Source organism: Meles meles, chromosome 9, assembly GCF_922984935.1.
Source record: "Meles meles chromosome 9, mMelMel3.1 paternal haplotype, whole genome shotgun sequence".
NCBI classification, from domain to species: Eukaryota; Metazoa; Chordata; class Mammalia; order Carnivora; family Mustelidae; genus Meles; species Meles meles.
This window is the reverse complement of record NC_060074.1, coordinates 95,892,552-95,906,469: the sequence shown is the minus strand read 5'-3', so window position 1 is coordinate 95,906,469 and position 13,918 is coordinate 95,892,552. Positions and strand designations below refer to the sequence as shown.

The following is a 13,918-nucleotide window of genomic DNA, read 5'->3' as shown; positions in this document are numbered from 1 at the left end:
TGATTGACTTATTTTAGAGTATAATATTCTCTAGTACCATCTATATCATTGCAAATGTCAAGGTTTCATTTTTTGATGGCTGTGTAATATACAAGTGTGTGTGTGCACGCGTCCGTGCGCGCACGCACGTGCACACATCTTTATCCATTCATCTGTTGATAGACATTTGGACTCTTGCTATAGTTTGGTTGTTGTGGACATTGTTACTGTAAACATTGGGGTGCACGTGTCCCTTCGGATCAGTATATTTGTATCTTTGGGGTAAATCCCCAGTAGTGCAATTGCAGGGTCGTAGGGTAGCTGTATTTTCAGCTTTTTGATGAACTTCCATACTGTTTTCCAGAGTGACTATACCAGCTTGCATTCCCACCAACAGTGAAGGAGGGTTCCCCTTCTCTGCATCCTTGTCAACACCTGTTGTTTCCTGATTGGTTGATTTTAGCCATTTGGACTGGTGTGAGGTGATATCTCACTATGGTTTTGATTTGTATGTCCCTGATGCCGAGTGATGTGGAGCACTTTTCATCTGTCTTTTGGCCATTTGGATGTTTTCTTTAAAGAAATGTCTGTTTATGTCTTCTGCCCATTTCTTGATTGGATTATTTGGCTATTGACTTTGGTAAATTCTTTATACATTTTGAATACAAGCACTTTATCTGCTATGTCATTTGCAGATATCTTCTCCTATTCTGTCATTGTGTTTTGGTTTTGTTGACTTTCCTTTGCAATTCAGAAGCTTTTGATCTTGGTGAAGTCCCTATAGTTCATTTTTGCCCTTGCTCTCCTTGCCTTTGGCAACATGTCTAGCAAGATGTTGCTGCAGCTGAGGATGAAGAGGTTGCTGCCTGTGTTCTCCTCAAGAATTTTGATGGATTCCTGTCTCATATTGAGGTCTTTCATCCATTTTGAGTCCATTTTTGTGTGTGGTATAAGGAAATGGTCCAGTTTCATTCTCCCACATGTGGCCGTCCAGTTTTCCCAATACCATTTTTTGAAGAGACTGTCCTTTTTCTATTGGATATTATTTCCTGCTTTGTCAGATTAATTGGCTTTCGAGTCAGGGATCCATTTTTGAGTTCTCTATTCTGTTCCATTAATCTATGTGTCTGTTTTTGTTCCAGTACCATACTGTTTTGATGATTACAGCTTTGTAATAGAGCTTGAATCCCGGAATTGTGATGCCACCAGCTTTGGTTTTCTTTTTCAACATTCCTCTGGCTATTTGGGTTCTATTCTGGTTCCATACAAATTCAAGATTATTTGTTCAAGGTCTGTGAAAAAAGTTGATGGTATTGTATTTTGATGGAATTGCATTACATGTGTAGATTGCTCTAGGTAGCATAGACATTTACACATTTGTTCTTCCAACCCATGAGCATGGAACATTTTTCCATTTCTTTGTGTTTTCCTCAATTTCTTTCATGAGTATTCCATAGTTTTCTGAATACAGATCCTTTCCCTCTTTGGTTAGATTTATTCCTAGGTATCTTATGGTTTGGGGTACAATTTTAAATGGGATTGACTCATTAATTTCTTTTTTTTGTCTCCTTGTTGGTATATAGAAATGCAACTGATTTCTGTGCATTGATTTTATGTCCTGCCACTTTACTGAATTCCTGTATGATTTCTAGCAGTTTTAGGGTGGAGTCTTTAGGGTTTTTCACATAAAGTATCATATCATCTGCAAAGAATGAGAGTTTGATGACTTCTTTGCCTATTTGGATGCCTTTTAGTTTTGTTGTCTGATTGCTAAGGCTGAGACTTGCAGTTCTGTGTTGAGCAGCCGTGGTGATAGTGGACATCCCTGTCTTGTTCCTGACCTTAGGGGAAAAGCTCTCAGTTTTCCCCATTGGGAATGATAATTTGCTGTGTGTTTTTCATGGACGGCTTTGATGATGTGGTGTGTACTCTCTATCCCTACACTGTGAAGAGTTTTAATCAAGAAAGAATGCTTTACTTTGTCAGATGCTTTTTCTGCATCTATTGAGAGGATCATATGATTCTTGTCCTTTCTTTTATTAATGTATTGTATCACATTGATAGATTTTCAGATGTTGAACCAACCTTGCAGCCCAGGAATAAATTCCACTTGGTCATTGTGAATAATCCTTTTAATGTACTGTTGGATCCTAATGGCTAGTATTTTAGTAAGAATTTTTTTTTTTTTTTTTAAGATTTTACCTATTTATTTGACAGAGAGAGATCACAAGTAGAGAGGCAGGCAGAGAGAGAGAGAGAGGGAAGCAGGCTCCCTGCTGAGCAGAGAGCCCGATGCGGGACTCGATCCCAGGACCCTGAGATCATGACCTGAGCCGAAGGCAGCGGCTTAACCCACTGAGCCACCCAGGTGCCCCAAGAATTTTTATATCCATGTTCATCAGGGATATTGGTCTGTAATTCTCCTTTTTGGTGGGGTCTTTGGTTTTGGGATCAAGATAATGCTGGCGTCAAAAAGAGTTTGGACATTTTCCTTCCATTCCTATTTTTTGCAACAGCTTCAGAAGAATAAGTATTAATTCTTCTTTAAATGTTTGGTAGAATTCCCCTGGCAAGCCATCTGGCTGTGGGCTCTAGTTTGTTGGGAGATTTTTTTTATTACTGCTTCAGTTTCCCTGCTGGTTATGGGTTTGTTCAGGTTTACTTTCTTCCTGGTTCAGTTTTGGTAGTTTATACGTCTTTAGGAATGCATCTGTTCCTTCTATGTTGTCTAATTTGTTGGCATATAGTTGCTCATAATATGTTCTTATACTTGTTTGTATTTGTTTGGTGTTGGTTGTGATCTCTCCTCTTTCGTGATTTTATTTATTTGGGTCCTTTTTCTTTACTTTTTGATAAGTCTGGCCAGGGGGTTATTAATTTTATTAATTCTTTCAAAGACCAGCTCCTAGTTTCGTTGATCTCTTCTACTGTTCTTCTGGTTTCTGTTTCATTGATTTCTGCTCTTATCTTTATTATTTCTTTTCTGCTGGGTTTAGGCTTTATTTGCTCTTTTTCCTCCAGCTCCTTTAGGTGTAGGATTAGGTTGTATATTTGAGACCTTTCTTGTTTCTTGAGAAAGGCTTGTAGTGCCGTATATTTCCTTCTTAGGACCACCTTTGCTATACCCCAAGGATTTTGAACAGTTGTGTTTCATTTTCATTTGTTTCCATGAATTTTTTAAATTCTTTAATTTTCTGGTTGACCCACTCATTCTTTAGTAGGATGCTCTTTAGCCTCCATGTATTTGAGTTCTTTCCAACTTTCCTCTGGTGATTGAGTCTCTAAGCATTGTGGTCCAAAAATACACAGGGAATGATCCCAGTCTTTTTGTACTGCTTGACACCTGATTTGTAACCCAGGTTCTGATCTATTCTGGAGAATGTTCCATGTGCACTAGAGAAGAATGTGTATTCTCTTGCTTTGGGATGGAATGTTCTGAATATATCTGTGAAGTCCATCTGGTTCAGTGTGTCATTCAAAGCCCTTATTTCCTTGTTGATCTTCTTAGATGATTGGCCCATTGCCGTGAGGGAGGGGGTGTTAAAATCCCCTATATTATTGTATTATTGTCATCGTGTTTCTTCAATTTTGTTTTTAACTGGTTTATATAATTGGCTGCTTCCATGTTAGGGGTATAAATATTTACAGTTGTTAGATCTTCTTATTGGATAAACCCTTTAATTATGATATAGTGTACTTCTTCATCTCTTATTACAGTCCTTGGTATAAAATCTTGTTTGTTTGATATAAGGATTGCTATGCCAGCTTTCTTTTGATGTCCATTAGCATGATAAATGGTTTTCCACCCCCTCACTTTCAATTTCAATGAGTCTCTTGCAGACAGCATATTGATGGGTCTTATTTTTTTATCCAATATGGTACCTACCCTCTGTCTTTTGATTGGGGCATTAGCCCATTTACATTCAGGGTAACTATTGAAAGATACGAATTTAGTGCCAATGTATTGCCTGTAAGGTGACTGTTACTATGTATTGTCTCTGTTCCTTTCTGGTCTTTGTTACTTTTGGGCTCTCTCTTTGCTTAGAGGACCCTCTTCAATATTTCTTGTAGGGCTGGTTTGGTGATCACAAATTGTTTTAGTTTCTGTTTATCCTGAAAGCTTTTTATCACTTCTGTTTTTAATGACAGCCTAGCTGGATAAAGTATTCTTGACTGCATATTTTTCTTGTGTAGTACCCTGAATGTATCATGCTAGTCCTTTATGGCCTGCCAGGTCTCTGTGGATAGGTCTGCTGCCAATCTAATGTTTCTGCTGTTAAAGATTATAGACCTCTTGTCCTGAGCTGCTTTCAGGATTTTCTCTTCGTCTCCGAGATTTGTAAGTTTTATTTTTAGATATTGGGGTGTTGACTTATTTTTCTTGATTTTGACAGGAGTTCTCTGTGCCTCCTGGATTTTGATGTCGGTTTCCCTCCCCAAATTAGGAAAGTTCTCCACTGTAATTTGCTCCGTTATACCTTCTGTCCCCCCCTTATTCTTCTTTTGGGATCCTAATTATTTTTAATATTATTTTGCTTTATTTTATCATTTATCTCTCGAATTCTTCCCTCATGATCCAGTAATTATTTCTCTTTTTCTCAGCTTCTTTATTCTCCATCATTTGGTCTTCTATATCGCTAATTCTCTCTCCTGCCTACTTATCCTGTCAGTTAAAGCCTCCATTTTTTATTGCACTTCATCAATAACCTTTTTGATTTCGACTAACAGATTTTAGTTTTTAGATTTTTTAGATTTTAGTTCTTTCATTTCTCCAGGAAGGGATTTGCTAGTATCTTTGTAATCATTATTCTGAACTTTAGTTCCAACATTATACTAATGTCCATATTGATTAAGTCCTTGGCAGTCAGTACTGCCTCTTCTTTTTTGAGGTGCATTTTCCCGTTTTGTCATTTTTTGGAGAATAGATGAACAAGAGAACAGAATATTCAGAGGGTAACCATGACCCCAGAGAAATGTACCCTAAACAAACCAGAAGAGACCTGAAATGGTGGGGGGAGTGGGTAGAATATGATCAGACTGGTGAATAGAACAGAGCTATACACTAGATTTTGGGTATATTTTGGTCTGTTAGAAGAAACTGCATCCCAAAATTTTAAAGAAAGAAAAACTTACATATATATGTGCAAAAATAAGGTTAAATACAATATGACTGTAAAATAGAAAATTTAAAAAGGATTTTAAAAACATTTTTAAAAAATAATAAAAAATAAAAAATTTTTAAAAAGGATTTTAAGAAAGGATTTGATAAGTTGGTTGAAAAAGGAAATTTTTTTTAAGAAAATTTTTTTTCTTAAATTTTTTAAGAAAATTTTTTTCTTAAAAAATTTAAGAAAAAAAATTTTTTTAAGAAAAAGAATTTTAAGAAAAGAAAAAATATTTTTAAGAAAAAAAAAATTCAAAGACTTTTTTTCAAAAGATTCAAAGACTAAAGAATCATGGGGGAAAAGCCATGAATTCTTTGTGCTGTATTCTCTTACAACTGGAATTTTGCAGTTCTCATTGATCGGAAACTTGGTCTTGGCTGGCTATTCTTGCTGATCTTCCAGGAGAGAGGCCTGTTGCAGTGATTCTCAAATGTCTTTGCCCAAGACAGAACTGTACCACCCTTACCAGAGGCCAGGCTAAGTAATCTGCTCGGGTTACGGTAGTTTTTGTTCCCTGAAGGCTTTCCTCTTGTCTTTAGAGGATGAGAATGAACATGGTGGCATCCCACTCTCTGGCCCCAGAGGAACGAGAGCTTGGGCTCCCCTCCTCAGTGCACTCTCAGAGAAAAGCAGTCCGTCACTTCTGTCTCCCTGGTCTCTGTCCACACTGCTCACCCAGTGTGTGATCGAGCATTTCTGTCTCTGGCACGTGGCCCTGTTTGGACTCCCCAAACCCAGCAGATTCCTGGGGTGCACTCCCATTCTGCTTCTCCCAAGGGAGGAGGGGGAATCTCCCTGGATCTGCCACTTGTGTGTCCCTATTTGAAGAGCAGTGGCCCAGCTGTGCAGCAGATCATGGTTTGTAGCAGCCAGATTCCCACCAAGGGTTCCACCCCTCGCTTAGCCACCAGGGTGATGTCCCTCAGTGGAGCAGACTTCTGAAAGTTCCAATTTCATACTCTGCTGCTCTATTGCTGGTAGCTGGCTAACCAAGGCTCCCTCCCCCCGCGGTCTTTCCCATATGTTGTCCCAGATTCACTTCTCCGCACCTCCTACCTTCCAGAAAGTGGTCCCTTTTCTGTTCACAGAGTTGTAGCTAGTCTTGTCTTCGATCTCTGGTTGAGTTGCAGGTGTGAGAATGGTTTGACAGCTATCTAGCTAAGTTCCTGGGACCGGACAGAATTTAGGTCTCCTACTCCTCCACCATCTTGGACGCCGTCAGCCTGTTTGTTCTTAATAGATTTCATGTAAATCAATCCTTACACATTATGAAAGGATTAAAAACTGATAATTGATGATTTCTGTAAATTAGGCTAGGATAAGCTCTGGGGTGTCATGTAAGTTATTCACATTTTAGTTTGCATAAACAATAAAGCAAAGGTTATTTAGCAGGTGGCCCCTTTCTCCTAAGACTTAGAAAGTCATCAAGAGAAACATGGAAATGGAGCAGTGACTGGGCTGGTTGGCTTGGAGAACAGTTGAAGTTAAACTGCCAAAAATGTGTATAGTCTTGTGCCATGTTAGAAGATGTGATTATCTCCCCTGGACTCTCCATAAAGTACAGCTTCCTGTCCTGATGGAAGTGTAAAGGAGATAGCTTTGTACGACTGCTGTTTTCACTTTTTGTCACCTTCTGTTCTCTCCGTCTCTTCTTATGTCAGGGACCCAGTCAGGAAAAGAGTGCTGGAGAAACGAGGGGAAGACTTTAAAAAGGAGGGGAAGATCTACAGATTGAGGACTCAAGATGATGGTGAAGATGAAAACAACACCTGGAATGGAAATTCTACTCAACAGATGTAGTGTGACAAGTACAGTATGTGCAATAATCATTGTTTTTCCTTATGATTTAATGCAACTAAAATTCTACTGGAGAAGTGGGACTGCTTTTTTGTTTTCCAGCTGGTCTATAAAGTGTCTCTGTATTCTTGCTTAGTGGGTTAAAGTTGTTTAACTCCTCAGACAGCTCAAGAGATGATATAACTGGCTGCTACGTCCTTGCATATGGTAACCAACTGCTAGAAGCCTAAAAGAATCAAAAGGTCTGCCACAGCCCCGTTATCCGCTTTCTTACTCAGTATCTCATATACCCGTTAGCCCCTTGCTCTCAGATGACAGGTTTTGTTTAGAGCTATTTTGCTCCAGAACTCTTAAGTCCACACGAAGTAACTGGTATGTCACTGAGTAATTTGACTCTGAGTCAGAGCATTTTTAACTAGCCAATCAGATGATAACTTATGTTTAACTTTTCTCTTTTTGCTCATCAGCTGCAAGCAAAATCTTGTAGTTTTTAATCTTAAACACTGAATAAAAAATCTTTTCCAAAAATCGAAATGATCTTAGTTTTGCTTTAAGTTTTGTTATCCTACCATCTTTTTGTTGCACAGGGCTCTCTTGAGGTCATGTGTTTGATTTGTTTTTTCCCCCCAAGTACTGCCCTGGACCTCTCTCAGAAAAGTAGCTGTGAGCACCCTACTTGACATATAACTGGAGGAAGACGTTTTCTGACACACATGGGTGCTATGGTACTGTCTTTCCTAAGTCACTGAGACATCACTTTGTTGGTGTCACGATATGTACAGTCTTTGTTCTTCTCAGATGCAAAACAGCTGCTGAGTTACAGGTAGTTCTCTTCTGCCTTTTTCCTGAAGTTTTGCTCTGGACAGTCACCTTTCAAAGACCTAAAATACCTATAGGTAGGACAGGAAGTATGGAATAGAGATATGACTTTTGCTCATTTGGTTATTAAGAATTTTAAAGAGATTCTTAACCAGACTTACATGATACTTCATCCCTTTGTTGTTGGTAATGGAGACCACTAACTCCTAATGTTTGAAAAAGAGAGTAAGCTTGACAGTTCCTCTTTTAACCTTCCATTTTTAGATTGGAAGATAGCACTTTTGAGTGTACTTACAGACTGACTTAATTTTGTGACAGGAGGAAGAAATTTTCTCAGAGCAAAATGTTTTTCACATATGAAGTAACAATTTTTAAAAACAGTAATAGTGTTGACAAGGAAACAGCCGGGCTATGATGATGGTAAGAGTGAAGACTGGTATACTCTTTCCGGAAAACATCAAGAACCTTAAATGTTTCAAACTCCTTGATCATTTTTTCTGAGGAATGATCATAAATGTAGACAAAGTTTAAGTACAAACATACTCATTAAGTCTTAAACTGACCAAATGCCTTCTGCAGAAATAATCAGCTTTTGATGAGGAAAAATGGTACAGTACTAATTTATAATTCAGTTTAACATATATTCATTGACTACCTGTTATGTGTTGGGGGGATAAAAGCAGAATACAGAGTTGTAGGTAGTCTGAGCTCAGCTTTGTAAACAGGTTTTATATATATAGATTGATAAAGTGTAAAGAAAACAACCAAACATTAGCAATGGTGAGATGGTTATATGTTCTTTTAATTTTTTTTGTACCCTAATAGGTTTTCCCAATTTTCTGCAATGATTGTATTACTTAGATAGCTTAAAAAGTGAGTTTGGAAAAGAAAAATTTCCACCAAGCATCCCATTTAAGTAAAGATTATAATCTTAAAAAATACAGCAATATGTGATTAAAAAAAAAAACAGACCTTTCAAATGGGTGTGACCCTGCTAATAGCTATTAGAAATATGCTTGCAGAAACCTGGAGTACCTCAAATCTGTTTGCTTGAAAAAAATTAAATTTCGGAGAAACATATGTAAAAGAATCATTCACAGTCATTGAGTAGGAGGATCTCTCTCCTCAGCTTTATAATTTAAAAAGTATACTTGGTAAAAAATTCAAAACAATATAGAAGGCTGTAAAATAAAAATGAAGTCTTTTTCCTTACATCTTACCCCAATTCTAGTCCCCAGGGGTAACATTTAATAAGAGTTTCTTTTGTAATCTTCAGATAAATGTTAAGCATTTTTAAGCCAATATGTGGTAATTTTAAAATATGATCATATTATATACACTTGCATCTTGTTTACTTACACAGTGTAGCTCTTTCCCTGTCAACACATAGCTACCTCATTATCAATGGCTATGTAACGTTTTACTTGATAAATATACCCCAACTTATCTGTTCTCTGGTGGCATCTATTAATTATTACAGGTTGTTTTTTTTCCCATTTGTTTTTGTTTTTCTATTAGAAATACTGCTATACTGAACATCTTTGGGACAGTATCTTCTTAGCTGTGAAAATATACCAGTGGAATATGTTTGTATAACCGTCATGGAGTGTTTGCAGTTTGGATTATAAATGAAGCTGCCAGAATGCCACCTCTAAATGCTCTGTGAAGTTACCCTCCCATTGACAGTGTGTGAGAATGTTGATTTCCCCACATTCTTACCAACACTTACACTTTTTCACTTTGTCGGTGGTAAATGGAAAAGTGTTTGCATTTTATATGCATTGTATTGATCACAAATGTAGTTGAGCATCTTTTAATATCATTGGTCATTTCAGTTTGAGAACTGCCTGTATTTGCCAGTTTTTTTCATCTTTATTGATTTATAAGAATTCCATATGCATAAAGAAATTTAGCCCTTTGTCTAGAATATGCTATAAGTATTTTCTTCTTGTTTATCTTTTGATGAGTATGTTGACAGTAATTTTTTGCCACAGTATTTGTATGATCGAATTAACCATGTTTTTCTTTATGGCCTCTGGGTCCTAAATCTTGCTTATAAATACCTCTCTTCGAGAGTTAATTTTTAAAAATTCACCCATCTGTCCTAGTTTTCTCACGGTTTCTTTTTTTTTTTTTTTTTTTTACATTAAATCTAGTATCCTGGGATGGGATCTGGTTCCCTTCCCTGTGGCTAGCATCTTCAGGAGCTAACCTCTTGACCACCACCATTTATGGACTACTCCATCTGTCCCCCTAATTTGGTGTGCCACCTTTGTCCTGTCCTTCATGCCATATGTAGTTGTGTGTACAGTCTTGTCTTCTGTTGATCTCTTTTCTGTCTCTGCTACCACGCTATTTTTTTTTAAGATTTTATTCATTTATTTGACAGATCACAAGTAAGCAGAGAGGCAGGCAGAGAGAGAGAGGAGGAAGCAGGCTCCCTGCTGAACAGAGAGCCCGAGGCCGGGCTCCATTCCAGGACCCTGAGATCATGACCTGAGCCGAAGGCAGAGGCTTAACCCACTGAGCCACCCAGGCGCCCCACCATGCTATTTTTTTTTAATAACTAGCTCTGTAATATTTTGTGGATTTTTTTTTTTAAGATTTTATTTATTTGACAGAGATATCACAAGTAGGGGGAGAGGCAGGCAGAGAGAGGAGGAAGCAGGCTCCCTGCTGAGCAAAGATCCTGATGCAGGGCTCAATCCCAGGACCCTGGGATCATGACCTGAGCTGAAGGCAGATGCTTAACAAGTGAGTCACACAGGCGCCCCTCTTTAATGTTTTAATGTTCTTTTTTTGCCAAGATTGTTCTGGCTCTTCCTACAAGTTTATTTATTTATTTTTAAGATTTTATCTATCCATTTGACAGAGAGAGATCACAAGTAGGCAGAGAGGCAGGCAGAGAGAGAGGAGGAAGCAGGCTCCCTGCCGGGCAGAGAGCCTGATGTGGGGCTCGATCCCACAACCCTGGGATCATGACCTGAGCCAAAGGCAGAGGCTTTAACCCACTGAACCACCCAGGTGCCCCTACAAGTTTATTTAATGTGAAACTTTCTATCAGTCTATGCCCTCCTCCTCAAAAAAGTTACATTGATTTTGATATTTAGAGGTAATTGACAACTTAAAATACTGAGTCTTTCTCTCAGAACCACCCTTACCCCATCTGACAAAAACTTTTCCAATCTGTTGATGGAGGAAAATGCTTCTAGCAGTGAAACTTTTTTTTTTTTTTTTTTTAAGATTTTATTTATTTGAGAGAGAGCATGAAAGAGGAGAAGGCCACCAGAGGGGGGAGAAGCAGACTCCCTGTGGAGCTGGGAGCCCATGTGGGACTTGATCCCAGTACTCCAGGATCATGACCTGAGTCAAAGGCAGTTGCTTAACCAACTAAGCCACCCAGGCGCCCAGCAGTGAAACATTTGATAGGAATTTTCTACAGATACAACAGGTTCAGGTAAGGAATGCCTGAAAGAAACAAAATTTCAAGTATAATCAGTCATTTATTTTAAGTAAGCTCCATGCCACACACGGGACACAAACTCATGACCCGTGGTCAGGAGGTGTAAGATCCACCGACTGAGCCAGCCGGGCACCCCGTGATCACTCTTAAATCTAGCTGAAAACTACTTTTTATTTTTAAATAACATTCTCCCTGGTATCTAGAAAGAATGTATAGACCAAATAAGTTTTTAAGTATTCTACACTGGGATTGTCTTACTGTTATTAGCGCCTTGAGGGGAATTGATAAAGACCACATCATCTTTTTGTGCTCCCACCAGCACTCTGGATGTGTTTTGTGAATAAACACAAAAGGAGCAGGTGTGCCTTCTGTGCTCTGTCTCCAGAATGTGCTTGGTAGAGTTAGTGAGACATGGTCCTTTATCCTCAAGAGGCTGATAGTAGAGAAATACATACTCCCAGTATAATATGGACAAGCTGTCCGTATTATAGTCCCTTCCATTTAGGCAGAAGGGAACAGGGAGGAGATATGTTTTGGGGAATTTAGGGGAAGCTCTGCAGAGGGAGAAGTGCATTATTTGAGCTGAGATGTGAAGGCGTTTTCAGAAGAAGGAGCATCCTAGGAAGAAGAATAGTATTTGCAAAGAAAGGAAGAGGAGATAGTCAAGGGCTTACACAAGGTTCAGAATTAGCAAATTAGGCTCAGAATTAGCAGAATTAGAGAGAAAGAAGAGAAACAGGTTAAGTGAACCATGGTCAGATTACAAGGCCCTTGAAGGCTATACTTGGGTCTTTAGAAGCATCCTGGGCAGGGGAAAGGCAGGAAGGACATAAAAGTGGCTAAGGGAGGATCATTCAGAGGTCATCTCTTTTTGGATGTCAGGGTATTTCTGCCCAGGGAGTATATAATGTAAGCAGAAAGCATGCATCTGGTGGAAAAGCTTAGAAGCCCGAGAGGGCTTGTGTGACTGCATGAATTCTGTGGAACCTATCTTCTCAAGGAGAAGCAGCTACAGGATATAGGGCATAGCTTATAGTACCATTTTTTTCTGAGCAAAACAAGGTCTGAGACTGGGAGGCAGTTTGAAGGGAGGCAGGAGATGACAATGCAGTCCATCTGCACAGTGTCTTCTTAAAAGGATTGCTATGGTTTTTGCTCATATTTCTACCTTTGAAGCTGCTGAACCTTAAAACCAGCCGGTTAAGTGGCTCACAGAACCACCAGATGAGGTCCGTACTTGTATCTTTCCACAAGAGCCAGGTGCAGGGTCTTCCAGTGTTCTGATGAATTCCTGATACTGGGACAAGATGCATGTATTTCCATTCTTAATTAGAGACTTGTAAGATTCATGTAGTCTCTAACAGTGCAGAGGCCTGATGAAGAAATCCCACCTGGGCAGAATAGAAGATCCTGAGTGTTGTGGGCAGTGAAGGTATACAGGCAAAGTAGGCTTGTTTTACAGAAGTGGAGCCAGTGGTAACTTGTAGGTCAGAATGCAGAAATAGTACTCAGTTCCTGTTGGCCTCGTTGTGTTTTCCCTTGCTTGGAGTGCTTACAGTACTTGTATGACAGAAATGTCACACAACAGACGCCAAGAATCGCAAGAGAAAAGAGCACGTACAAAGCTGTCTGGGCTTCTGTCGCTCTTAGTGTTAACCCCAGGAACTGCACTTCCTCCTCTCTCATGGGGCTGACGGTAGATCCAGCATCTAGGAGAGGAAGACAAAGGACAATTTATGCACTCCTACAGATCTGGTTACCAGGTCAATGTTAACCGATGTTAAGCCCAAGCTAGGTCCTTAGAATAGAGTCACACAGGGTGCCTGGGTGGCTCAGTGGGTTAAGCCGCTGCCTTCAGCTCAGGTCATGATCTCAGGGTCCTTGGATTGAGTCCCACATCGGGCTCTCTGCTCAGCGGAGAGCCTGCTTCCCTTCCTCTCTCTCTGCCTGCCTCTCTTGTGATTTCTGTCAAATAAATAAAATCTTTAAAAAAAAAAAAGAGTCACACAGGTATCCATCCAGAGCGAGCTCATTGCTGAGGTGACAACAGGATGTAGCCCTTTCACTGAGTCACTGAACCTGTGAATGAAGGGACGTAGTTGTATTTTTTTTTTTTAATCTGTCAACAGTTGGAGTAAAGTGGATAATTATTTCTTTTCTGTAGTAGTAATTTATGCTTTTTCAGTCATTCAAATATTGGGCCCCTTACATCATGCCAAGCACTGTTTGCAGTCAGTATTGTGTGTTAGACCCTCATGTCCACCTGGAGGTGTGTGCCTAGTTTCTTGCCTCAGGTTGCACAGTTAGTGGTAGGGCTGGGACAAGAATCTAGGCTTGCTCTTCCCAGACCAGGGCCTAGTTTCCAGATGTAACATTAATCCTCGGTTTTGTTTCATCCTAACAATGTCTGGAGCATTCAAAGAAAATACTAGTTGAATGAATGAATGAAAGTAAATATTGGAGGGGTGCCTGGATGGCTCAGTGGGTTAAGCCTCTGCCTTCGGCTCAGGTCGTGATCCCAGGGTCCTGGGATCGAGCTCCCACATCGGGCTCTCTGCTCAGCAGGGAGCCTGCTTCCCCCTCTGTCTGCCTCTCTGCCTACTTGTGATCTCTGTTAAATAAATAAATCTTTTAAAAAAAAATAAATAGGGGCGCCTGGGTGGTTCAGTGGTTTAAGCTGCTGCCTTCAGCTCGG

General features: G+C 39.5%; 2 protein-coding genes across 2 annotated transcripts in view; one reads left to right on the top strand and one right to left on the bottom strand.

The window, feature by feature from the left end:
- Window positions 1-9,854, top strand: part of UBXN4 (UBX domain protein 4) — a 61,560-nt gene extending 51,706 nt beyond the window's left edge. Inside the window, exon 13 of the mRNA XM_046018987.1 lies at window positions 6,806-9,854. Coding sequence (XP_045874943.1) covers window positions 6,806-6,944 — 139 coding nt within the window. The 3' untranslated portion in view covers window positions 6,945-9,854. The remainder of the gene's footprint in view (window positions 1-6,805) is intronic.
- A 583-nt stretch (window positions 9,855-10,437) lies between these two features.
- The window catches only part of LCT (lactase), a 53,316-nt gene continuing 49,835 nt past the window's right edge, over window positions 10,438-13,918 (bottom strand). The window contains 1 exon segment of the mRNA XM_046018253.1: window positions 10,438-12,932. Coding sequence (XP_045874209.1) covers window positions 12,712-12,932 — 221 coding nt within the window. The 3' untranslated portion in view covers window positions 10,438-12,711.